This window comes from Acinonyx jubatus, chromosome F2 (assembly GCF_027475565.1).
Source record: "Acinonyx jubatus isolate Ajub_Pintada_27869175 chromosome F2, VMU_Ajub_asm_v1.0, whole genome shotgun sequence".
Classification (NCBI taxonomy): domain Eukaryota; kingdom Metazoa; phylum Chordata; class Mammalia; order Carnivora; family Felidae; genus Acinonyx; species Acinonyx jubatus.
The window spans coordinates 52,736,243-52,763,982 of record NC_069394.1 but is presented as its reverse complement, the minus strand read 5'-3'; the positions used below and the strand labels follow the sequence as shown (position 1 = coordinate 52,763,982).

Genomic DNA, 27,740 nt, shown 5'->3' with positions numbered 1-27,740 from the left:
GAAGTATTTATAAGCCAGAAATTGTAATTCAATGATAGCAGTGACAGGAATTAAAGAAAAGAAAGGATATGCTGGCCTATTGTGTCATCCGATTCTCATAGTTTCTAAAGACTGAGTGAATGGCTTTTTGAACTATTCATATCTTCTTCAAGATATAGATGGACTCTATACCCATGCATCTGTTTTTCTGAGAAGTATCTGCTTGGCCCTATCTCTCTTCCTTTAAGAGTAGAACCTTCTTCTTTTATTTATTTTTTAATTTTTTTAAATGTTTATTTTTGAGAGCGTGAGACAGAGTGTGAGCGGGGGAGGGTCAGAGAGAGGGAGACAGAATCAGAAACAGGCTCCAGGCTCCAAGCTGTCAGCACAGAGACCAATGCAGGGCTCGAACTCATGGACCACGAGATCATGACCTGGGCTGAAGTCAGACACCCAACCGACTGAGCCACCCAGGCGCCCCTAAGAGTAGAACCTTCTCTATGTTTCTGTATGTGTGTTGGTAGAAGTAATGTTAGACAATGGAAAATTATGTGACCTTCAAAGAAGTCCCAGGCAAGATAAATTGGAGGACTGATACTCAAAGATATCTTTTGTATCGTGACCTTAGTTTTATGAAAATATAGAAGGAAGAAACCAGCTTATCTAGCAAATATACATTGGACTGGATCTTCTTACTCTATGCTTCCATACCGTCTGAAAAATAAGAATTAAACTTGAAAGTACATTTTGAAAATAACTAGATCCACAAATACTCATACATAGAAGTGGTACCTAATGCAACTTTGTAAAGAATTAGCACAGAGGAACCATTAAGGGATGAGGAATGTTCAGGACAAAGGAAGGGAAAGTTCTAGATAGAAAGAAGCAGGATACACACACACACACACACACACACACACACACACACACACAACTAGAGGCAAAACAGAGTATGAAAATTGCTTGGGATGATTGAAGCAATAGCAAGAAGTATGAAACAACAAGAGCAATGATAAAACTAAACAGATGAGAAAAGACAAGCATAAGACAAAATATACATTCCACGCTATGGAGATTGGACCTTCTCTGGATGCAATGGAGCCATTTGCAAATGTTTTAATCAGTGAGTGTCCAGGTCAGGTTTCCATTGTGCAAATACCATTTATTAAATCTACAGGGCTTGGAAAACAGAAGAGAGAATTGACAGTAAGAGAGGGAGATTTATTAGGAGAACTCTGAAGCAATTAAAGAAAAAAATGTTTGGAGGTATTGGCAATGGGAATGAGAAAAGCAAACATTAAAGAAATTTTAAGTTAATAGAATTAACATGATTTTCAAAAAGTAAAATAGATACTGTGGAGGGAGGAAGAAGACATATTCAAGGATAATTTAAGATTTATGGAAAAAGTAATTAGACAAAACATGTTGATACTCAATGAGCTCTGGAAAATAGGATGAAGAACAAGTTGTAGGTAGTGGGTGGAAGGGGGCAACAATGATAAATTTACCACAGAACGTGTTGACTTGAAGTGCCTGGGACATCCACTTGACTACCTTCAAGTCTTTCTTTTTTTCCAGTTCTCCCTTATTATTGGATTATCTCATCACCATTTGTGAACTAAGTTACCACTAGGATACTGATAGCTTCTAGACCTATATCCCATCCTGGGTTGCTGTCTTGAATTTCAGATACTATGTCTATTCCCTATTTAACTTTGTAGACTTACACTCTAAACCTAAGTTTCCTCATCTATGAACAGGAATACTAAAATCTTCTTATAGGATTATTTTGAGCATGCAAAGTGCCTGGCACCAAAGTAAGTGCTTAATCAATATTGGTTTCTCAAGAATTTTCCTAATCAGTCTGTACAAGTCTTCTCCTTTTGAGGTCTTCAATCCTCCAGTGAGCCCAAAGTAAGAGTCTGACTCTGTTTTTGCAAAGAAAGTAAATTCTTATGATCAGGAACTTACTTTACCTCTTCTGGCCCCTTTGTATCTTAGTGTTGTGCATAAACTAAGTACTCAACAAATAATGGAGTTATTCTTAAAGGAAACATCACAAACAGAATTATATCAATTGCAGCACATTAATAGACTTCGGCTGACTATAAAATATAAGTATATAGTATGGAAATTGTAATCTATTTGCGTGAAAATCCAATAATATCTCGAACAGCTGCAAAATTTTCACAAAAGGCAGAAGAAACCTCCTCCCTCCCTCCCTCCCTCTTTCTCTCTCTCCCTCCCTCTCTCTCCCCAACACACACACACACACACACACACACACACACACACACACATACACACACATACACCCCTCTATCTGGGAAACCTCATTATCATTTTTGTCTATGGGGGGGGGTGGGAATTCCATGGAGATTTTATCTGAATAAAAAGTTCCAGAACATATTCAATACTTCATTTAATAAAAAAGTTCCACTAGGAGGAAAAAGAAAGATTTGGAAACCACTATAAGAACATTTGCATCATTACTCATTACAAAGTTGTCATGTCTTTTATGGAAAGAACATTATGAGATTATTTGCACTTAATCTTTGAGAGATTCCAGAGATAGCTTGGTTTACCAATAATTTTTCAGATTAAAAATTATATTCTAGAAATAGTGTCTGCAACATGTATTGATGGTCTTTCTCTCAATGCTCCAGGATAGGTAGGTGTGAAATGGCAGGACTTGGCCCAGCTGTCTGTGGGCCACTTCACTACATTCAAAACTACCTTAGGTCTTTCTGAGGTAGTTACTTGACTGTAGGCATGTTACAGAAGGACTGCATATTCAATAATAGCAAATTTATCATCTACCTAAGAAAATGGAAAACTCATGAATATTTTTTACCTTGGATTATTATGAAAAATCATGTTATACCAGCAATAAAGCAAAAATACAATTTTCTCTTTCCTTCATTGGGTTATGAGTAAAAAATTATCCCACACAAAGAATAAATCATTACATCACCTTCTAAATCTAAGAAGTTTTATTTAATGAACATACCCACATTGAATAAAATCAGTTTGGGGGAAAATTAGTTGCTTGCTAATTAGTAGAAAATAACAATATATGTTTGGACAATATATCCAACAGACTGTCATAGAGTTCGATGCAAACTTCAGCTCAATGTCCCTTGGTTTATGCTCTCTCATAAATTCTGGTAGAGGTGACGCCTTTCATGATACATTCCTAGACACACACAAAAAAACTCTTGGTCAATCATGGGACTAAACTATGGGTTTATTTATTTTGCCTGTAATATTGGGAAGGAAACAGTATTTATTTGAAAACATTTGTTCTGGGCTCCTATATATACCTGATAATGTAATAAGTTAGGAAGATATAAAGACCAAGAAAACACAAGTCTTCCCCTCAAGGAACTTTACAATCTATATAGTGTGTGAGCAATACAAGCAGAAATGCATAATACAATATGGTGTGTGCTGAGAGCAGTCAGAGAATGCTTCTTGAGGGACAGCACGCCTCGACTGAACTTAAAAGCATGAAGGACAATTGCCCGAGTGAAACCATAATGCCAATGGAATCACCTTTTTTCTACATAAGCCAGCATGATGAGGTAGAATGGTGAGTATAAGATGACCAAGCAGCAGAGCCTAGAATTAAGCAACTAGAGGATACTCACCACCACCAGTTTATCATCCACTCGTTTTCTCTTTATGGTGGTTGATTTTCCATCCCACTTCTGCACCTGTACCAGGGCACCCCCATCTAAGGTTATGATGCTCTGTGAGCATAATAAAAAATGATTACCATTTGTATAAGGTAGAGGAAAATAAAATAAAAAATACATCACCTTTGAATGAAGGAATATTTTGAGGTCACGAGTAATTCTAAATTGTAAGAATATATTAAAATGAAAAAATGAGTGGTAAAAACAACAGCATATAAATGATACATTATGATCAGAATATTATACAAACATATTTGAAATAATACTGTGAGAAAATATAGGCAATAAATTTATGTTGAGATGATACTCATAGGTAATCTTTTCCTTTCTTCTTCCACTCTTTCATAAACATTCTCTGAAATGTTATTTTTCTTTCACTTCAAATACTCTATATATTGTGTGACAAATAAAATTTATTAATCACTTTTTTGAAGAATAAATACAACTTTATAGAAAGGAGAAGATTCACCAAATACATATCTAAGAGAACATGGCTTAGGTCTAGGAAGTCAGGGATCTTTGACCTGTGATAAAATAGTTTCCCTCCTTTTACACAAAATGACTTCTTCTTGGCAGCAGTCTTTTATTTGTTGATTTTTTAAATTTATGTTTGAGAGAGCACAAGAGGCAGGGAGAGAGGGAGACACAGAATCTGAAGCAGGCTCTAGTCTCTGAGCTATCAGCACAGAGCCCAATGCGAACTCATGAACCGTTGAGATCATGACCTGAGCTGAAGCTGGATGCTTAACTGACTGAGCCACCCAGGCACCCTGGCAACAGTCTTTTAGAAACCAGGCTTTTTATTCTGCTCCAATTCCTTCTTTCTCACCTTGACTTTTCTGTCATCTGCAGTAACTTCATCAAATTCTTCACCCAGTCTGAAGGAAATCTCAGTATTTTTAAAGGTGCTTTCTGATTTAATGGTGATCACATCCCCATTCACACTGATGATCATGTTGGGTTTGGCCATGCCAGCCACTTTCCTAGTGGCAAAGCCCACTCCTACAGTTGGGAAAAGAAAAAAAATGTCAAGTTTACAATTGTCTTTCACAGCTTTAACTAAGTTAGAGCTGTACTGTGTGTGTGTGTGTGTGTGTGTGTGTGTGTGTGTGTGTATGGGTGTAGGTGGGTGGGTGGGTGTGCATAAAAGGGAAAAAAGAACACCAGTGAATTTCTTAAAAGCCTCATTTAAATAGCTGCTGCAGATAAGTAAAGCAGACTAATATTTAAAGGAACACATGTCATGATTAAGTGTAAGTCTATTTTAATTTCTTCTGGGTTTCGGACTCCACAGGAGACATACCGTTAATTTTCAAAAAGATTAAATCTTCTGGAATACATACATACACACACACACATATTCTCTCTCCCTCTGCCCCTCTCCCCCACTAGTGCTTGCTCTCTTCTCTCTTTCCAAAAAAAATAATAATAACCTGTTTGGGTGTACAAAAGTCACCCAAACATTTCGTAGCATTTGCTGCCAAGTCCTATTTTCTTGGCTTTCCCAAATTACTCTAGTATGAAATGAAGATTCTGGTTAATTTATCCAAAAGGCAAAATGTTTCCTACATTTATACCATCTAAGAATGGTGATATTATTCCCAGTAAATTATAGGAACTGTTAAAGAGGGTCTAGTCAATTTTGAAAATGTCAAAATTTAAGAAATCACTATTGTATTAAGTTTAGAAATCAATACTTTTACTCCCAACCGCCTCAGGTATAAACCCCTCTTTTAAAAAAGGAACTTCTTTTCTTGTGTCAGGTAAGGGATGAACAATTTGCAACTTCATGTAGACAGTGGGAACTTGCTGTCGCTGCATATGTTACACAGAATTTATGACAGCCATAGATGTGTTGAATTTTTTAACACATGTACATAAGCCTAAGGTGCTGCTTTGGTGAAAGGCTACTTATACATGTGAAAGGTTAGAAAGAGGGGGTAAGAAGGAGAGAAATATTGTCCAAAACAAGTGATGCTGAGGCTCTTATTTAGCGCCCTGTCTGAAAAGTGGCCACAGGTGGAAAGATATTGCTTCATCAAGTCCTGGCCCTGTTACAAAATATACCTTTAAATACATGGAGTGAGTCAGTATAATGAAAGGATGCAACATCAAGTATAATTCTAGAATGGCTGACCTTGGGAAAAATCACATTCTCCACTTGCTTTATTCAGTCCTTCTTTGACTGATGAAAGTAATACCTGCTTGCTGATCATCAGTTAGAGCAATTAATTTCAGGAGTTACCTTATTGTCTTTCATTATCATCGTACTTTATAATTTTAAAACACAGTGGTATAAGAATTTAAATGTAAGTATTAAAAGTGCAAAATGTTTCTAAAACTCAATAGCAAAATAGCCTCAAATCCTGACATTTCTGTATCAGCACTAATCAGCATTCTGATTAGTTTATTGAATCACAACTAGTTGATATTCTAGAAAGTTAGATCTCACTTATGCTAAAGTCCCTAATTTCCCTCCTGTCTTTAAACAAAGAAAATAGTAGTAGTTACAGACAAGCAAAAACTATACCATATGATTTAGGAAAAAGATAAAGTCTTAAGATACAGAGATTAAATCTTAACCCCTGTAAAAACCCCTCCTCAAATTGCTATACCTGGGTATGACTTTATCATGCACAGGGGTATGAGGAGAGGGGCTCTCAAGGTAGAAGCTGTCTGAGTGAGAACCGGCCTCCGTACCCCAATGCTTCACCACCATAATCATCTAGGGAATATTCACACAACACTGGCAATATTAGTAGAATCCACAAGCTTAAAAGCCTCCATTATCAAGGAGGGGTACGTTATACATATAACATCGTCCTTTTGACTTACTTGATGATCCTATGGCATCCCATGTAATTCCTAATCAAAGAAATATTTAACCCCTCAAAGGAACATATTGTCTGAAATTAAGATTTTGGTTCTCATAAAAACAAAAACACAATTTAACAAATTGACAGTGAGAAAATAAAATAATTAGTTAACATATGTTTGCTTAAAAATCACATTAAATAGAGAAATACAGTGCTTTCGGTTTCAAATAAAAATTATTGAATGCTAGGAAATAAATATAGTCTTATTTATTTCATATGCAAGAAAGAATGACAGAAAAACAGGCAAAGAGCCAAGTAACACAAAGATAACCCAGTTCAGCAGTCAAATAAAATCTTGTCATTTCTATAGACTGTAAAAATTCCAGCTAGACCCTTTGTCGTATTGGTTCACCTTTAGGAAGCATGCACTGTGACTTTGGTCTAGAATGTTCCTACAAACAAATGATTCTGGCTTGCTACTTGGATAGCCTCTATGTAGAAAGCAGCATTTCCTATCTAACCCATACTCCCAGGGTGAAAATCATGCATTAACCCCATCTCCCCAGAGAAAAAGTTATAAATCCAGTCATCCTACAACGTATTTTCTTACCCACTTCTTTCATGTAATCATCAAAGTTTTCACTGGAGCTAAGTTTCCAGGTACCCACAAATGCATCACACATTTTATGAGCTTTCTAGGGTTATCTTCAAGATGAGAAAAAAGCTGCAGCTGTCAGGAAGGTGCTATGACCTTCTTGAGTCCAGATAAATTCCTTTTAAAGATGCCCAGATCATGTGATTTCAGGAATAACCAATTGGGGATTGATACCAGATCATTTCCTTTATTACCAGCCTCTGCCTTTTTCCCTCTGAGTCATGTCTTAAATAAAAGTTTCTCAACTCTGGTTCTCCCTGGCAAATGGACATTTGACTTAGAGTACAAATTTTTTTAAGCACTGGCAAAATATTTTCAACAGGCAACTTTCCTGTTTTGACAGCTTAATGTTCACTGCATTGAATTTGCCACTATTATTTCCATACATACTTATCCTGGTGTAGAGCAGGTTAATTATCTTGAGATGAACTTTGACCCCCTGGTCTGGAGTTTCTATTAAAATTACAACTATGTGGTTCTTTTGAATTGAGGAACGTAAGAATAAACTTATGGATTCTTTTTTATTTTTTTAATTAAAAAAATATTTTAATGTTCTTTATTTTTGAGAGAGACACAAAGTGCGAGTGGGGGAGGGTCAGAAAGAGAGGGAGACACAGAATCTGAAGCGAGCTCCAGGCTCTGAGCTGTCAGCACAGAGCCCGATACGGGGCTCAAACTCATGAATGGTGAAATCAGACCTGAGCCGAAGTTGGACGCTTAACCAACTGAACCGCCCAGGTGCCCCTGACCTCACAGATTCTTAAGTAATTGCAAAGGCTCTTTGAGACCCTACTGTCTCGGGAATTACTTGTCAATTAAAATAAAATAAGTAATAGCATCTTAAAGTACGTCAGATTTCTCGTTTCAAGTGTTTTGCATGAATGAAAAAGAAATTATCCGTCAAGAATCTGTTGACTTAATTAGTAATGATTTAACCTCACTCCTTCCATCCCCTAAATGAGAGCATAGTGTTTATTCCCATAGAATTGGGGCCTTAAAAAATAGGCCCCATTCCAAAATATGCTCTCCATACTGAGAAAATTCATCCAGTTCCTGAACGATGTTATTACAAGCTCTAAATTTATCCAGATCTAAATGGCGTTGCTTTGCTTGAAAATGATCAGAAGTGGTGTTGATGTCACACTATCAAAATTTTATTTCCTTCTTTTACATAGTAAGTAATTCATGAGATTTCTTTTCTAAAGTAATTCTGTCTTTCAGTCTCCTCTTACCCAATACCAGAATGGTGAAAGATGTTTGTATGTGCAACAAACACCCATGAACATACCCAGATTTTAGAAAAGAAAAAAAATAAAATATTGCATCAGGATGAATCACTACTCTGTGTGCCCTACAGAGCATATGATTGATTAACAACCCATGTAAGTACGCTGAGGTCTTCCCAGAAATGTCTGAGAGAGAGGATTCTATGAAGGACAGGATTTTCTGTAGTCAAGCAGGTTGCTATGAAGGCCTGATAAAGCCAAGTTACAATAGTAATTTTTAATTGTTGCATGTGTTAATGGCACAGTAATAATGTTCATCCACTCTGGACTATTGCACAGATACAGGGACTGTGGGTGATGTACCATTCCGGGCAGACTTCCTATTATAAATTAATCTGTTTCCCACTGAATAAGTAAATAAAAACGATCCGTCTTAATACAGTGATAACTTGACAATGTTCTAAATTAATAACAGTTGGATTTTTTGTTTTGTTTTGGCTTTGGTTTGTCTTTTTAAAGACTTTCTTAGGTATACAACAAAATTGAGAGAAAGGTACAGAGATTTCCCATGTACCCACTGCCCCTACACTTTCATAGCCTCTGCTATGATCAACATCACTCACACTTTTACCAACGATAAACCTACATTGACACACCACAATCACCCAAAGTCTATAGTTCACTTTAGGATTCACTTTTGATGTTGTACATTCTGTGTGTTTGAACAAAGTATAATGACATGTATCCATCATTATAATATCATACAGAGTATTTTCATAGCCCTAAAAATTCTCTGTGCCCTGCCTATTCATCTCTTTCCCACATCCCTTAGTTCCCAACCTGTGTAATCACTGTTATTTTTTACTGTCTCCACAGTTCTGCCTTTTCCAGTATGTGGCCTTAGCAGATTGGTTTCTTCTATTTGGTAATATGCATTTAACTTTCCTCCATGTCTTTTCATGGCTTAGTAGCTCATTTCTTGTTAATGCTGAAAAATATTCCATTGTCTGGACATACTGTAGTTTACTTATTGACTCACCTACTAAAGGACACCTTGGTTGTTTCCAAGTTTGTCAGTTATAAATAAAGCTGCAATATACATCCACATGCAGGTTCTTGTAGAGACCTACGCTTTAGACTCCTTTAGGTAAACACCAAGGAGCATGATACAGTAAGAGCATGTTTTGTTTTATAAGGAACTGCCAAATTTTCAAAGTAGCTGTACCATTTTGCATTCCCAATAGCAATGAATGAGAATTCTGTTGTTCCATATGCTCACTAGTATTTGGTGATGTCAGTGAGTCTAGATTTTAGCCATTCTAATTAGGTGTGGAGTGGCATCTCATTGCTGTTTTAGTTTGCATTCTCCTGATGATGTATGATGTGGAGCATCTTTTCACATGCTTATTTGCCATCTGAATTTCTTATTTGGTGAGCTGTCTGTTAAGGTGTTTGGCTCATTTTTTTAATTGGGTTGTTTGCTCTCTTATTGTTGAGTTTTAAGGGTTCTTTGTATATTTCGGATAATAGTCCTTTATCAGACATATCTTTTGCAAATATTTTCTCCAGTCTTTGAATAATGGTTTACTTTTCAAAATATGTGTTAATGTTTTACTTTTAGTAACAAATTGCTTTAGACAGATTTTGAAATGGTTATTACATTTGAATATATATCTTGTGTATTTTAACACTGCAATTTAAACATTTTTTTAGAGATGGACTGCCCAATACTAGAGTCTTTAGTCACACACAGTTCTTGAATACTTGAAATGTGTTCACTATGATACAGAAACTGAATTTTTAATTTTACTTAACTTTAATTAAAATTTAAGAAATGATCCTCATACAGTTATGGGGAAACTTTTAAATATGTGTGGAAGGAACTGAGTATGTGAATCTACTTTTTCAATTATAGAAATGTCTACATTTTATGAAATCTAAGTGTCAATCAAGCATTTCAAAAGAAAATTTAGAATCTGAATTGAGAGGTACCAATATCTCATTAAAAACTTTTACACTGATTATGTAAACTATGAAATGTTGAAATTATGGCATTTTAGATATATTGAGTTAAATATACATTACTAAATTTAGTTAATTAATTTAATGTTTCTTTTTTATTCTTAACCTGGCTACTAGAAAATTTTAGATTACATATGTGGCTCACATTATGTTTCTATTGAGTAGCACTATTTTAGAGTAACATAGTGACGCCAAGGTTTATTTTTTTATTCAGCACGTGTTTCAGGCACTTAGCTAGCTACTGGGGATTCAGTATGGACAGCCTTACCAGGCAACTGCTTGCTCAGATAGAGCTTACATTCTAGTACTGGGGAAGATAATATCCAAGGAGATCAATAAACCAACATCAGGTAGTGCTGTTTCAGAGAAAACAGAACAAAGTAATCTGACGCAATGACCGCTCTGTGGGTTGGCAACACGAGGTGGGGCAGTTCAGGGAGGTCAGTCAAAGGAAGTGGACCATCGAGCTGATGCCTAAAGGATGAGAAGAAAGCAGCCATGGAAAAATGTGACAATAGATGTTCCAGACACAGGAAATAGCAGGAGTTTTCTGGCTCCATTCTCGCTAATGACAATTTCACCTAAATATGACCACCAAACACTAAACTGTGACAAACATATAGATATATGTTCCTATAAACCAAGACAAAAGTATAGATATATGGTCCTGATGAGCAGAGTCTAAGCTCCGTTAAGGCAGAAACTTTTATCGTGATTATTTACTGGCGCATATCAAATAATCAAGTATTCCACAAAATGCTTGAAGGAAATCCCACTTAAGTAAGTTAGTGAGAGTAGAGCAACACTCCTGTAAAATTACCTCAGGAATATTTCTATGGGCCAGTAGTCTCATGTTCCTATGTTAACATGTTTACAGTCTGATCATTACTGGAGAAATGGCATAGTTGAAATTTTCTAGAAACAAAAACAGACTCCTTTACTGATTTCATATAAACAAAAATAGTAGTCTATAGTAAAGGAACTTGGTAACTTGAAGAGCCATGAAAAAATTAACATATAAGAAGATTGTTGGGTCTACATGAAAAAATTTCATGCTCTCAGTTGTGTAGAGTAATAAAATAAGTTTGCCAGAGTTACATGAAGGGATGTTGTCTTTAAAAGCAGCTCAGTTTTAAATGAATGAATGAATGAATGAATGAATGAATGAATAAATAAATGCATACATGCAGCTTAGTTTATGTTCCAACCACATGGATCATCCTGTGGAATGCTAATATTCTATGAACAAGTCCACTAAATTACGTATCATATAAGACACAGATGTCCTTCAAACAGGAAGCTCTCCAGAAATTATTTATAAGATTTTTATTTTAATTCCAGTATAGTTAGCATACTGTGTTGTATTAGTTTCAGGTGTACAATATAGAGATTCAACAATTCTATACATTACTCAGTGCTCACCACGAGATGTATAATCTTTAACCCCCATCACCTGTTTCACCCATCCACCTCCACCCACCTCCCTTCTGGTAACCATCAGGTTGTTCTCTATAATTAAGAGTCAGTTTCTTCGTCTGTCTCTCTTACTCTTTTTTTCCCTTTGTTCATTTGTTTTGTTTCATAAACTCCACAAAAGAGTAAAATCATGTAATATTTGTCTTGCTCTGACTGACTTATTTCGCTTAGCATTAAGCTCCATCCACGTTGTTGCAAATTGCAAGATTTCATTCTTTGTTATGGCTGAGTAATAAATAGTCCATTGTATATATTACTACTTCTTTATCCAATCTTCTATCGATGGACGCTTGGACTGCTTCCATAATTTGGCTATTGTAAATAATGCTGAAATAAACAAAGGGTTGCATATATCTTTTCAAATTAGTGTTTTTGTAATTTTTTGGTAAATACCCAGAGTTGTGATTTACTGATTCATAGCATAATTCTATTTTTTCATTTTTTGAGCAACCTCCATACTGTTTTCCACAGTGGCTGCACCAGTTTGCTTTCCCATCAACAGCATGCCAGAGTTCCTTTATCTTCCATTCTCACCATTTCTTACTTGTGTTTTTGATTTTAGCTATTCTAACAGGTGTGTGGTGATATCTCATTATAGTGTTGGTTTGCATTTCCCTGATGATGAGTGGTGTTGAGCATCTTTTCATGTGTCTGTTGGCCATCTGGAGGTCTTCTTTGGAGAAATGTCTGTTCATGTCTTCTTCCCTTTTTTAATTGCCTTATTTGTTTTTTGGGTGTGGAATTGTATCAGTTCTTTCTGTATTTTGGATGTTAACCCCTTTTCAGATATGTCATTAGCAAATATCTTCTCCCATTCAGTAGGTTGTCTTTTGTTTTCTTGTCTCCTTTGCTGTGCAGAAGCTTTTTATTTTGATGTAGTCCCAATAGTTTATTTTTGCTTTTGTTTTCCTTGTCTCCAGAGACATATCTAGAAAAATGTTGCTACAGCCAATGTCAGAGACATTGCTGCCTGTGCTCTCGTCTAGAATTTTTATGGTATCAGGTTTCACATTTAGGCCTTTAATCCATTTTGAGTTTACTTTTGTGTATAGTTTAAGAAAGTGGTACAGTTTCATTTTTTTGCGTGTAGCTGTCCCGTTTTCCCAACAGCATTTGTTGAAGAGACTGTTTTATCCCATTGCATATTCTTGCTTATTTTGTCAAAGATTACTTGACCATATAAGAGTGGGTTTATTTCTGGGCTTTCTATCCTGTTCTATTGATCTATGTGTCTAATTCTGTGTCAGTATCATACTGTTTTGATTATTATAGCTTTGTAGTATAACTTGAAATCTGGAATTGTGGTACCTTCAGCTTTTCCTTTTTCAAGATTGTTTTGGCTAATCTGGGTCTTTTGTGGTTCTGTACAAATTTTAGGGTTATTCTAGTTCTCTGGAAAATGCTGTTGGTATTTTGATAGAGATTGCATTAAATCTATAGATTTCCATTTGTTTGTTTCATCTTCAATTTCTTTCATCAGTGTTTTATACTTTACAGAGTACAAGTCTTTCATCTCTTTGACTAACTTTATTCCTAGGTATTTTATTACTTTTCGTGCAATTATAAATAGGATTGTGTTCTTAATTTCTCTTTCTATTGCTTCACTATTGGTGTATAGAAATGCAGCTGATTTATGTACACTGATTTTGTATCCTGAAACTTTACTGAATTTATTTATCAGTTCTAGTAGTCTGTTGGTAGAGTCTTTGGGTTTTTTATATATGGTATCCTGTAATCTGCAAATAGTGAAAGTCTTACTTCTTCCTTAGCAATTTGGATGCCTTTCCTTTCTTTTTTTGTCTGATTACTGTGGCTAGGATTTCTAGTACTTTGTTGAATAAAAGTAGTGAGAGTAGACATCCTTATCCTGTAGGAGGAAAGCTCTCAGTTTTTCCACATTGAATATAACGTTAGCTGTGGGTTTTTCATAGATGACCTTCATTATGTTGAGGTATATTCCTTCCAAATATAGTTTGTTGAGGCTTTTTAATCATAAATGGATGTTGTACTTTGTCAAATGCTTTTTCTTCATCAGTTGAAATTATCATATGGTTTTTATCCTTTCTTTTATTGATGTGATGTATAACATTAATTGATTTTCAAATATTGGACCACCCATGCATCCCTGGAATAAATTCCACTCGATTGTGGTGAATGATTTTTTTAATGTATTGTTGGATTTGGTTTGCTAATGTTTTGTTGACAATTTTTACATCTGTGTTCATCAAAAATATTGACCTGTAATCCTCTTGTTTTTCTATTATCTTTATCTACTTTGGTATCAGCATCATGCAGCCTTCATTGAATGAATTTGGAAGTTTTCCTTCCTCTTCTATTTTTTGGAATAGTTTGAGAAGAATAGGTATTAGCTTTCTTTAAATGTTTGGTAGAATTCACCAGGGAAGCCATCTGGTTCTGGACTTGCTTTTGTTAGAAGTTTTTGATTATTAATTCAATTTCGTTGCTGGTAATCAGACTGTTCAAATTTTCTATTTCTTCCTGATTCAATTTTGGGAGGTTTTATGTTTCTAGGAATTTATCCATTTTTTGTAGGTTGTCCAATTTGTTGGCTTATGATTTTTCATAATCTCTTATAATCCTTTTTATTTCTGTAGTATTGGTTGTTACTTATCCTCTTTCATTTCTGATTTTGTTTGCAACGTCTCTTTTTTTTATGAGTCTGGCTAAAGTTTTGTCAATTTACTTGATTTTTTTAAAGTTTATTTATAGTGAAAGAGAGCATGCACTAGCAGGGGAGGGGCAGAGAGAGAAGGAGAAAGAGAATCCCAAGCAGGCTCCATGCAGTCAACACAGAGCCTGATGCAGGGCTCAATCCCACCAACTGTGAGATCATGACCTGAGCCGAAATCAGGAGTTGGACACTTAACCGACAAAGCCATGTAGATGCCCCTTTTTTGATCTTTTCAAAGAACCATATGCTGTCCAGAATTTAATCCAAAGACCCATACCTCATATTTTATGCATCTACTCTGCAGTGTAACTTGGAATATAAGTAACTGCCTAGTTCTTCCATAAATTACCTTCATCTTAGTTCCTAAGACTTAATCTTGCTGCCTGAATAAGATGATGGAATGTTCCCTCATCAAATAACCAGTATCTTTCACCACAGTGTCAATAGATTTCTATATGAATAGATTGTATATGATAAGGGGACTAACACTAAAAAGCAATTCAACATTGTAAGACTTGGGGTTCAACATTCTTTGAAGAATGTCTTCCCTGTGTAATGAAGAAAATTCCGATTAACAAAAAATTTAGTGGTCATTCTTTCTTGAAAAGTAGTAGAAATTATACTACTTACATTTTCAAATATTGTTTCATTGTTAAACGGTCACACTGGCAAAAGTTTTTCACAAAAGCTTTCTTTGGCAAACCTACTATGTCCGCAGCACTGTGATAGGTGTGGTGAGGGAATATAATAATAAAGAAGATGTGATTTCTGCTTCTCCTTAATGATCTAACTCCATATTCTAGTTGCCAAAATGAGGCCAAAGTAAAATACAAAGCATTTTTAGATATTTATTTTGACAATCATCTTAATGTAGCTTTTTTTTTTGTACAAGAGGCATCTGTTGCTCTCCCAAGTTTTTTTTCAGTTTTAGCATCTTTCACTAGCGTATAATGTAAACAAGAAAAGTGGTATCTTCATCCCATCCCCAGTCTCTCCTCATTCCTGATCTCCCTCCACCATCCTGAACTTTATTCCATCCATGACTTAAAGTTCCTTGTACTTCACTCGTTCACCAAATATTTGCTGAATTAATGCATTAATAACAAAAGGAATGAGGTTTGGGTTTAGGCTATGTAATCATGCTTAATGGTTGTGTATGAGTTTTAAATGAACAAAACCATAGGCTCAAATCTGTGTTTTACAAATATGTAGTGGTACTAGGAAGGGTATATTATAAAGGATAACGTAAGCAGATGTAATTTCCCCTCACAAGGCGCGAGTTACGGGATGATAGGGAGCTGAGCAAGGGTAACAGCAGAGAGATGATGGAAAAGCAGTGGAAGAAAGGGAGAAATGACATAGGAAAGATATAGGAAACTCCATTTGGAGGAGGAGCCTGGTCCCTGTAAACAAGGTACATGGTAGAAAATGTACCTTTGATTATAAAAGGAATTCCCACAGGAATGACTATGCTTTTATTCACAAATATTCAAATATCACCACTAAAATGCACATACTAGATCATACTCTTTCCCCAGAACCATGGAAAAGGGGTCTTCAGTGACTAAAACCTTGCTTTGCTTTGGAAATGTGGAGACTAGGAATATGGCCCCAGACCCTCAGGGTTGACTGGGGACAGGCCCTCTCTGGTTCAGGCTGATTGCTTTGCACTTTGCTCTACTATGGACAGCTTCCATGGAATGCTTCCCTCTGAACTTTGCCTTTGTTTATTTCTTTTGGAGGAAATGAAGGTATTTTTTCTGACAATTTTTAAGTTGAAGAGGAAATGTAGCCAATATCAGGATAATAAGGCATAGAGACCAAAGTCATCGGGAGGGGGAGTGTTTTCACAGAATGTGTGTGATAGGTTAGGAAAGGGTTCATGCCAAGCTTCTCCTTTTATGAAAGCAAAGTTCCTATATTAATGTAATATTATTACCAATGTTTGGGGATTTTGTTAAGAGTTTAAATGTAAAATTTTGGGGGGCACCTGGGTGGCGCAGTCAGTTAAGCATCCGACTTCAGCCAGGTCACGATCTCGCGGTCCGTGAGTTCGAGCCCCGCGTCAGCCTCTGGGCTGATGGCTCGGAGCCTGGAGCCTGTTTCCGATTCTGTGTCTCCCTCTCTCTCTGCCCCTCCCCCGTTCATGCTCTGTCTCTCTCTGTCCCAAAAATAAATAAACGTTGAAAAAAAAAATGTAAAATTTTGGCAGGAAATTAAGGCATATATTATTTGGTTCTCTCCCCCACAGATTATTGGGAAATTTAATATGAGAATTGCTTTATATTTCCTATCCTAGGTTTAATAGGCCAAGTAAAGGTTACCTACCCTATTTAGTTTGTGTATCATCCATTGAGTATATATTCACAGTGACTGATCATTGACACTTTGACTTCAAATAGTGTTGGTTTTAGAAACCGTGAGTAAGCCAGTAGACTATGTGCATCAGTTAAAAAGGTGGTGGCTAATTATAGACTTGTGTTGTGGCTTCACGAGTGTTGTGTAACTTCTTCATTTGCCCTCTTATTCATGAAAGGGGCTATTCGTTCATAGAATAGTAGGTACAAGTAGGAACCAACTAAAGAGCTGGCAAAGCACTTTCTGAATGGAGAATGTGTCCTACTTTGTCTTTATTTAATAAAGCAAGCATCATTGTGAAGGACTGACTATAGGCAAGTGAAAAAGTGAACCCAGAAAACCAGAAAAGTATGTACAAATGAACCAGTTGTGATATTAGAAGATATCCCTAAGGCGCCCGAGTGGCTCAGTTGGGCCACGGAATCTGAATTTTGGCTCAGGTCATGATCTCACAGTTCATGAGTTCAAGCCCCTCGCTGGGCTCTGTGCTGACAGCATGGGGCCTGCTTGGAATTCTCTCTCTCCATCTCTGCCCCTCCTCTGCTCACACACATTCTCTCTCTCTCTCTCTCTCTCTCTCTCTCTCTCTCTCTCCCCCCCCCCCTTACTCCCCCTCTCTCAAAATAAATAAATACACTTTAAAAATAAAAGAAAGGGTGCCTGGGTGGCTCAGTCGGTTAAGCGTCTGACTTCGGCTCAGGTCATGATCTCACAGCTTGTGTGTTCAAGCCCCACGTCGGGCTCTGTGCTGACAGCTCGGAGCCTGGAGCCTGCTTCGGATTCTGTGTCTCCCTTTCTCTCTCTGCCCCTCCTCCGCTCACACTCTGTCTCTCTCTCTCTCTCAAAAAATAAATAAACATTAAAAAAAACTTTTTAAATAAAAATAAAAGAAGATATCACTAAGAAAATGTCCAGGAGGACAGACAGAAACACTTGCACGCATGTGCGTGCGCACAGACATGCACACACACATACACATACACCAAGCTTGTTCTCTTCTTCATGTTCACTTAACATTAAGTTATTCCCCTTTTAATTCCTGGCTATAAGCTACTTAGGGGTGATATATCATCTGTCCTTGGATACCTGAGGAATACCATTCTGTATGTTGTGGAAGTTCTGTATTGTACTGTATGGTTGAATTGAGAGGCAATCAATCAGATTCATTTAAATAACAGATAATATTGTAATATTACTAGAAGTATTTGCATTTGTTAAAAAATAGATCTTGATTAACCCCTTGAAATTATTTTTGACCGAGTCAAGGGTAAATCTTCAGATGTAGGAAATATACAGTAGAACAAAAGAACCCATCTGTGCTCCTCAAGTTGTATTAGTATATAAAGTGCTACTGTGCTTATAAGAACTCTTTTCAACCCACAAGGACTGAGCACATCCTGTCTCTTCCAAACTTCTGTTCATGACCTTACTTTTACCAGTCTCACCCCACTGACATTTTATATGCTTTTAAAAATTGCACACATATTGTGTGACTTCAATTACATAAATTGAATTCAACGCAAAGAAGGTATTCAGCTACATGTTTGTTACATGTCTAATAAGTGCCAGCCACTGTGGTGGATGCTGTGGTATAAAAGTGAGTAAGACAAGCAGGGCAGACACACGAGAACCGTGAACTTTTTGGAGAAGAGAGACCATGCAGTCAGAGTGGCTCTGGCGGACAGTAGGCACAGTTGCTGCTTTAGTAAGCCCTTAAGAAATAATGTTTAAAAGAGAGAAGGAAGAGGTCAGGGAGAAGGAGGGAGGAGAAAAAGAATAAAGCAAAGAGAGAGTATGGAAGAGGGAAAAAAGAAAAGAGAAACAGGATGCTCAGGATGAACACTTGGGCCCGCCAGCGTTGTAGACAAAACGAAAACCATGGGGTAGAATGAAAATACCAGGCCCTGGCAGACGCCACAATAGGCATGAACTGTGACTTGATGCTGCCAGAGAGACAGAACAGGAGCAGCTCAGCCAGAAACCAGTTTGATTACAGGAGGCACTGAGTATTCTTTCTGGGAGGCACTTTTGCTGTGGGACTTCTCCCCAGTGAACTCTGATCGAGTGAGAAAGTACAAATGTCAGGCATCTGTGAACTATATTTGCCATCTGGGTGTGAACTTCCCTCTTGACGAAAATCCTCTCTCACTGGGTGAAATGTGCATTCCTGCACTCGTTTAGTGGCTTGCCAAGATTCTCCAAATCTAGAGATTATTACCCCTGCTACAGGATTCTTGATAACAATTTTATGCTTTAAAGATACTATCATTCCTTATAATTCTGTCACTATTTTTAAATATTTATTCAGTGAACACCAACATACCTATGACATCTTCATGGCTGCCACGTAAGCGGTATTATATAATGAAAAGGTCCACAGGTTCTGAATTTAAGACACACTGAAATTCTGTTTCCACTGTTCACTGGCTTGTGGACTTTGGCAATCTAATTAATTTCTGTAGCACTCAGCTTTCTCATGTGTAAAATTGGAAAGCTATATTTTATGGTATTGTTTCAATTTGCGGTCTTGACGTCAAGTGTTTTCCATGTTGCCTAGCATTTCTTTGAATATGTTGCCTAACATGTACCTCACTCAATATGTGGCAGCGAGTAATGGTGGTGGTGGGTGTGATATTAGTAGCAGTAGTGATATAGTATCCCAGATACTTGGGGGATACACACTTGGGGATAGTGAGTCTGGGCTGGAAAGAACTGGTAAATTTTCTCTAATGCAGAATAGCCTTATTCACAGTTATCTTTGATTTTAGAACTCTCAAAAGGTCGCGATTTCTCCAGCAACGATTTTGAAATGCAAGTTTAGTCTTGAGACCGTAGAAATTCATGAAATTCAAAATAAGTTTTCTCGATATTCGTGATTCAGAACAAGAATGTTTTTCTAAAGAGATGATACTATGTGAATGCTCTTCCTCTCACGGTGGAAAATTTTCTTCCACAAATGGAAATATTTTTAATGTTCTTTAAAAATGGATGTATGCTTGGGGCACCTGGGTAGTCAGTTAATGGTCTGACTTCAGCTTAGGTCATGATCTCATGGTTCACGAGTTCAAGCCCCACATTGAACTCTGTGCTGATAGCTCAGAGTCTGTAGCCTGCCTCCAGTTCTGTGTCTTCCTCTCTCTCTGCCCCTCCCCTGCTCTCATTCTCTCTCTGTCTCTCTCTCTTTCTCTCTCAAAAATAAATAAACATTTTAAAAAAATGAATGTATGGTTGGAGTGCCTGGGTGGCTCAGCTGATTAAGCATCTGACTCTCGATGTCAGCTCAGGTCATGATCTCGCAGTTGTGAGATCAAGCCCCACGTCGGGCTCCATGCTGAGTGTGGAGCTTGCTTGGGATTCTCTCTCTCCCTCTGTCTCTGCCCCTTCCCCACTTGTGTGCTCTCTCTCAAAATAAATAAACATTTGTTTTAAATGAACTTACGCTTGATACGAAAATACAAATCATATGGATATAAAGGAGAAAATAATTGTCCTGTCTGGATCATCACTTTTAATGATTTCATGAGTATCTGTTCAGTATTTTTTCTAGGTACATGTAAGCAAACATATGGAATATGAACATGAATTTTTATGAAAGACATTGGATAATATGCCAAGGTTGTGTATACATGCTCTTCCATAACTTTCATCTCCACTTAGTAATCTATCACAGTCATCTTTTCATGTCAATGAATAAAAAAATACATCTCATTTTTTAAAACTGCCGCCAAGTATTCCATTTGTATGTGTGCTATATTTTAACTAATAACTTCATTAGTGTAACATTTCATGAACATTTTCTTTGTTAAAAATTTTTTAGTAAACATTCTTGTACGTATTAATCTTTGTCTATTTGTGTTGATATTTCTGTAGAGTAAACGCCCAGAGGTAGAGTTGAAGGGCCGGTGGGTATACCCATTCTAAATGCTGATACACATTATTGAATTACCCCATAAAGAGCATAAGCTTTTTTAAACTCCCACCAGTAGTGAATGAGATCACCTATTTCCTTTCAGTGGAACTAGTTTGAAGTGAAGCTTTGCTTTCAGTCAGGCTTATCATTTGAAATTGTCAACATGGGCACGAGGTAAATAGATAATAGAACACAAACTTGACTACTAGAACCCAGAGCCAGAATGCTACTCAGGGCCTGATTTATGATGGTCAGTAGTCACTCAACATGTATTTGGTGACAGACTGAGCCTGTCTGTCTAACCAAGATTATTAAGGGCCTGGTTTAGGAAAGACGAGTAGATGGAATGAAGAAAAAGTAACATTATATACAAACATTAGTGTTCTCAGTCTTCTGCTAAAAAATAAAAATGTATGAGTGAACAACTTCACTTGACAAGGCTTAGGGGAGATGGTTGAAACTTTCCAAATTCCAGTCAGAGAGAAGTGGCGTATACATTTTTTAATCACATGTTTTCATATGCTTTCCAAACAGTGAGGCAGGAGAATTATAGTGACTATGCTTTGGTTATAACTACTCTCTCAAGACCAATCAAGAACTTATAAAATATGCATTTCCCCTTTTGTGCCTTTTGGGTGCTTGAGAATTTGCACTTACAGTTCCCAATGGAAGTGATTTTCTTTATTTGTAAGTATAGAAAACAGGTTTGAAGTGTTGTATTTTTCTGAGATAGAGTTTCTGTGATTCTAATTCTCTTAGAATGCTTATTGTCTTTAGTGTATAAACATTAGGAAGTGTCTTACACGTATTAAAGACTGTTGCATGAATGGGCTTATCAGTCAGGGAACTGGGTAGCCAAATCAAATTAAGTGCAAATCTGCAATAAATATATGATAATATCAACCCTGTATTTAAATAGCACAGGAGTTCCTCTAATGTGGAAATAGAGCTGGAGAAAATCTAGCATAAAATCTGATATAAAATTTAGGAAACTGTGGATTGTTTCCTAACATTATGATTTCCGTGCCTAAGGGTGCCCATTGGGATCGACTGCCCTTTTCATGACCCTCCCATGGTTGCATACACTGTGAAGCTGCCTCCTGATCATTAGTATTGCACAGAGCAAGGATTCCACCAAGAATAATTGTTTTGCCTTCTTAAAGACATAAGTCATTCTTCTAAGGCATTTCAATGAATATAAATCCTGAAAAACTCCTTTGAACATCTCTATTAAAAATTGCTGCTAGTGGCAGATATTGGTAAATGAAAAACTTCAGGTAGTGTCAGTTTCATCTAATACAAATAAAGTCAGATTAGTTCTGAGCCGATTAATCATTATTATGTGTGTGAAGAATCATGAATTACTTTGACACAGGTTGATTTTCTTTTTAAGGATTTCTTTTTATCTCTTTTTCCCCCCCTGGAGAAATCATTTTGGTAAAAATTTTGCAGATGTTGTAAATTCATTTATGCACTGAACGCTGGGCTTTTTCAAGCAATCATTGAAGTTTATATTTTTAATATATGTGCTGTTGTTCCAAGAAATTCCCAAGAATACACTCATGGTCCTCAGAATTTTCTAAATTGTTTATTTCTTAAATCCTCAAAGAAAAGAGTTCTGGTTTCAGGCAAACATCAAATGTGAAATACATTTTTTTGTCTTTTTTGCTTTGCCATAATGTGTCTCAGTTTTACAAAATGTGTTTCTTTCTCTTTTTGGTTTAGCCAGGGGAAAAAAAAATCAGCATCCTTTCAATAATATCAGCAGGCAAGACTATGAGCTTACACATTCCCAGGGATGTCAGAGTGGAATTTCCCTCTGTCTGAGTTTCTCCAGGGTTTTGATTCCTGATTGCCCCAACCCTTGGAAGCAGTTATTCTAACTCGTGCTCTTTCCCCTAGTTATCTTGCCAAATTTTGCAAATGTCATTCTTGCTTCCTCCAAAATCATACCCAGGGACATTGTCCTCACTTTTTTCTACATGAATTTTTTCCCCTTGTCCTTTGACATACTTCTGAGTTCCTCGGGACTACAGAACAGACTATTTTAAGTCAAGTCAGTGACACATTCTCAGTTCCTATATCTGTGGTTTTCTTATTCTGATATATGTATTGTCTTTATTCAAAAATAACACTCTATTCAAAAATCACAAAATAGTAGTCCAGAGTGCAACCCAACCATTTCATTGCTGCAGAAATATCTGGAATATAAAACCTTGGTAAACAGATCTTTTTAAAAGTATGTTAATCCTTTTAATTGTTGGGTACTTGCCTAATGACATGATTTAGAAATGCAAGTGAAAAAAATATATGTAAAAGAAGGCATATGATAATTTTACATGTAATATAGAGGTGCTACTTTTTGATGTTTTAAAATTAATTTTCCCCCCAAATTTTCTCCCCTCATGGGATATGAGATACACTGGTCTTTAAAAATGTGCTCTTTTTGGGGTGCCTGGATGGCTCAGTCGGTTGAGCATCCAACATCAGCTCTGGTCATGATCTCACAATCCATGAGTTTGAGCCCCGCTTTGGGCTCCGTGCTGACAGCTTGGAGGCTGGAGCCTGCTTTAGATTCTGTGTCTCCCTCTCCCTCTATGCCTCTCTCCTGCCCACACACACACACTCTCTCTCTCTCTCTCTCAAAAATAAAATAAAAACATTTTTTTAAAAATGTTAAAAAAAAAGTGCTAGTCTTAATTGTCCTTCTCTATTCCTTCAATTACTATAATTTTACAATAACATCGAAAAAATAATTAGAAAAGTCATATAATTATGCTGCTGTCACTGACCTCTGATGCATTCTTTTTATTTTATGGGAGGAAATAGGTCCCCAATATAGTTTGTACAAAGTTACATAGATACAACCCAACCAGCATCAAAATGGAGTTCACTTTGTTTTATATGAATGCTCTTTTCCATATTGAAATTATATTTTCCCAGTGTTATTCCATGTTCCCTAAATTATAGTCCAATGTATACCAAGTTACAATAATCATCTGTATTGGACACATCTCCTTTGATTTTCTTGATGGTACAGTCTCTTGGCTCCTCTGCCCCAGTCTTCACAGCAAGAAGACAGTAAGTCATAAATAACACTGCATTTCTAGAAGGACTGTAGATGTTAGTGTCAGCATCAAAGACGTTTAAGAATGCAGAGGTTGAGTTCCCTATCATATCCCTATTCAGTTTACATACCTGTCTAGTCCCTGCAAAAACTAGATGGATCGTGGCCAATTACTATGGATTAGCATCACCTTAACAAGATGACCATATTAAACCGAGTTGATACGCCAGCTGTGGTATTGTTACTGCTGCAAACAGCCACATTCAGAGATCCAGGTGAGTGGGCACTGTCAGCTGGGGCTCCGAGGCAGGTAGGAGGGTCCCAAGGACAGGCTACTACTTGAGACTTGACCAGGAGGTTGATCAGCACTAACTAAACCCAGCCATTGGGGTAGGGCAGCAATTTGCCCACTGGAACTAGTCTACAAAGTAGCATGATTACCAGAATCGAGACACCGACGCTGTGGAGCCTGGTACTGTGAGGTCAATAATTTACCCATACAAAATCCAGGTTCCTCTGCAAAGGCTCTTATTATTGGGAAGATTTTTAAGCCATGGAGAAACAATTCACCTTTTTTAAAAAAAATTTTTTAATGTCTATTTATTTTTGAGAGACAGAGACACAGTGAGAGCAGGGGAGGGGCAAGGGAGGGGCAGAGGGAGACACAGAATCCAAAGCAAGCTCCAGCCTCTTAGCTGACAGCACAGAGCCCGAGGCAGGGCTTGAGAACTCATGGACTACGACGAGATGGTGACCTGAGCAGAATTTGTATGTTTAACCGACTGAGCCACCCGGGTGCCCCAAAACAATTTACCTTTTACAAAAAAAAATCATTTTAGCAACACTATGGAAGCTGGAGCCAGAAAGGGAAAGGGAGGCAGGCAAGCCAGGGAGACCCCCAAAGGCAAGAAGGCCAGTGAGGAGCTGTTAAAATAGATCTGAAGGGAAGAAATGAGCATCTGTGTGGTTCTGTGTTTTTAAACTGGGATTCTCCCAGCCCAATCCTGAGCGAGATTCTCCAGGAATCCCAGCGCTGTCTCTGGCAGCCATCCTCTCCACCCTCACTCTTTCTCTGGTGTTGTCCAGAGGCAGATTGACCTAACATTCGCAAGACCTGGGGAACTGACCCTGTGCAGCCAACCTCTGAGCCTCTCAAGTGTGTCACAATCTATGCCCTTCTCCCTTTTTGCTAAACCCAGAACAGGGCAGTGTTTCCTCACATGAGGTACACTGGTCATCTGTTTCAGAAGCACCCTGGAGGCTTGTTAAAAATTCCTGTTTCGAATGAAATCTTGCCATTTGCAACTATGCGGATGGAACTGGAGGGTATTACGCTAAGTGAAATGAGTCAGTCAGAGAAAGACAAAAATCATATGACTTCACTCATATGAGGACTTTAAGAGACAAAACAGATGAACATAAGGGAAGGGAAACAAAAATAATATAAAAACGGGGGGGGGACAAAACAAAAGAGACTCATAAATATGGAGAACAAACAGAGTTGCTGAGGGGTTGTGGAAGGGGGATGGGTTAAATGGGTAAGGGGCATTAAGGAATCTACTGAAATCATTGCTTCATTATATACTAACTAATTTGGATGTAAATTTTAAAAAATAAAAAATAAAGTTAAAAAATACATTCCTGTTTCAAGACCCATCCCAGCAATCAGAATCCCTTGCAGTTGAACATCAAATCTGCACTATTTGCAATATCCCCAGGGGTTACTGACTTTGAGAACCCCTGCAAGAGACCACTAGACAAGTAATTCTTAAACTTGACTAATCATCTGACTGGCTTGAGGAACTTTTGTTTTTCAAAGTTTATTTTTAATTTGAGAGAGAGAGAGAGAGAGAGAGAGCGCACAAGCAGGGGAGAGGCAGAGAGAGGAAGAGAGAGAATAACAAGAAGGCTCTACACTGTCAGCAGAGAGCCCAACATGGGGCTCGATCCCACAAACTGTGAAATCATGGCCTAAGCTGAAATCAAGAGTCCAACACTTAACCAACTGATGCCCTAGGCTTGGAAAACTTTTTAAAAAATGGTCTGAGTCACCATCCCTCCAGAAATCTGAAGGTCTAGGATTGAGTAGGAAGTCCTGACACAGCAAAAGCCTTCCCAAGGGTTGGACACTAATCCTATTTGGGAAACATTGCCTATATCACCTTCCTGGTTACTTAAACTTCTGCTGCTAGGATAAATGAAACAATTAGTCACAAGGCCTTCCTGGTATAATTACAAAGGGATAGCTGACTTGCCATTTTATTGAGTTGAATTACTCTTTTTGAAAACAAAGAGACTAAGATGAAAGAGGAAAGGTCACCCTCACAATTTACTGCTAATAGGAGATGGCCTTGAGAAGGGAGCGCTACCTGTGACCATGGCATTTCTGAACTTGATGCATTACAAAGTGCGAACTATGCAGAAAGCTGCCAGATTCGGGACAAAGAGTTACCTTGGATCTAATCACTTGCATCAGAGCCTTTTCTAGCTCCTATCTCATTTGCCTCCGAAATTTAGGGAACTCCCTTTAACCATGTAATACTTGCGCTTCCAGTTGAGAAAGCAAGGATCATCATGTTTTCACTTGCTCATCAGCCAGGAGATGTGAAGTTTCTCCGGCGTGAAAAAGACCAAATTCAATAATGGACTTGTTTGGGATGGGAAGAAAACTGGGGTGGGAAAAGAACTTTGGAATAATTAAATAATAAGTAATAATTATAAATTTAGAGATCAAAGTGAAAAAATGGATACTGTATCTTGTCTACTGTATCAGAACCCAGGTCTAATGACTGTAGTAGAGATAGTTTCTGTGACTTAAAATGAGATTTAAAGAGTTAAAGGAGAGAGAAAGTACTACAGAAACAGAACATTGTGCCATTAGTTATCACTAGAAGTGGGTCTGGCCTCACTACTTACTTTTCTTGGTTTAATGAATGTCCCTGGGATTGCCTGTTAAAGCTCGCTGCTCTGTCAGGAACCCTGTTGAACGTTGGAGGGAAATTTTACTGGTCTCCAAATGATGAAAAGGTGCTCTCGGAAAATTTTTCAAAGGAGTAATGGTAACCTCTGAAAATTTTTGCTTTAATTTACAATGATTGAACAAGTGGGCAGTCTTCCAGCAAGAGATCTTTTAAGAGCTTGCAAGTACAAAAGAGAGTGAGCCTTTTGCCTGCTGTAAAATGTGAGCCTCTTTGTAATCCCTATTGTTTAAGCATTCATGTAAAGAGACTAGCCCAAGAACACCCAAGAACTATCCTTTCTACCTCCAGGAAGGTAAAGAGGAGAATTTATTTTGAAGCATAATAGGGCTGCCAATAATAGGGCTGCCCACCCACTTGGCCTGGAAATTCCAGAAAAGTCTTCAAAAAGAAAAACCCCGCTGCCATCTAGAAGTAGTTAGTCCATTATTGTTAGAGAAGGACCAGTTCATTCAGTCAAGAAAGATTTCACTGAGAACATGTGACTCGAGCTGAGTATTGCAAGCTAACACAGGTTTGCCAGATACAGGAAGAAGGGAAGAAAAAGCATTCTAAGTAGTGTTAATAGGCAAGTATATGTGGTGATTGTAACGCTTTATTTTTTTAATGTTTGTTTATTTATTTTGAGAGAGAGAGACAATCCTAAGCAGGCTCCACAATGTCAGCACAGAACCCGAGGCTCAACCAACTGAACCACCAGGCACTCTTACATGTGGTGATCTTAAAAATAACAAAACAAAAAGTATATGTTTTAGTGCCAAAAGTCAAGGGAGGAGGTGGAGGTGAATGCATAAGGCATCGGTGTTGGCAGGGGTGGTCATCTGAGAGGGTGGATGTGGAGCTATAGATCATGTGAAGGCATT

General features: G+C 37.4%; 1 protein-coding gene and 1 long non-coding RNA gene across 3 annotated transcripts in view; one reads left to right on the top strand and one right to left on the bottom strand.

Annotated features, from left to right (window-relative positions):
- Window positions 1–27,740, top strand: part of LOC113600674 (uncharacterized) — a 261,381-nt gene that overhangs the window by 155,289 nt on the left and 78,352 nt on the right. The gene's annotated exons all lie outside the window — the stretch shown is intronic.
- Window positions 2,955–7,261, bottom strand: FABP4 (fatty acid binding protein 4). Of its 2 annotated transcripts, none has more exons than XM_015080677.3 (4): window positions 7,104–7,261; window positions 4,507–4,679; window positions 3,630–3,731; window positions 2,955–3,175 (listed from the first exon to the last, which is right to left on the bottom strand). In XM_015080677.3, exons 1-4 carry the CDS (start codon window positions 7,174–7,176, stop codon window positions 3,125–3,127), a joined length of 399 nt encoding a protein of 132 aa, XP_014936163.1. In that variant the 5' UTR covers window positions 7,177–7,261; the 3' UTR covers window positions 2,955–3,124. The 2 variants fall into 2 exon arrangements, with proteins under 2 accessions (XP_014936163.1, XP_053064581.1); XM_053208606.1 differs by lacking the exon at window positions 7,104–7,261 and adding an exon at window positions 6,293–6,408.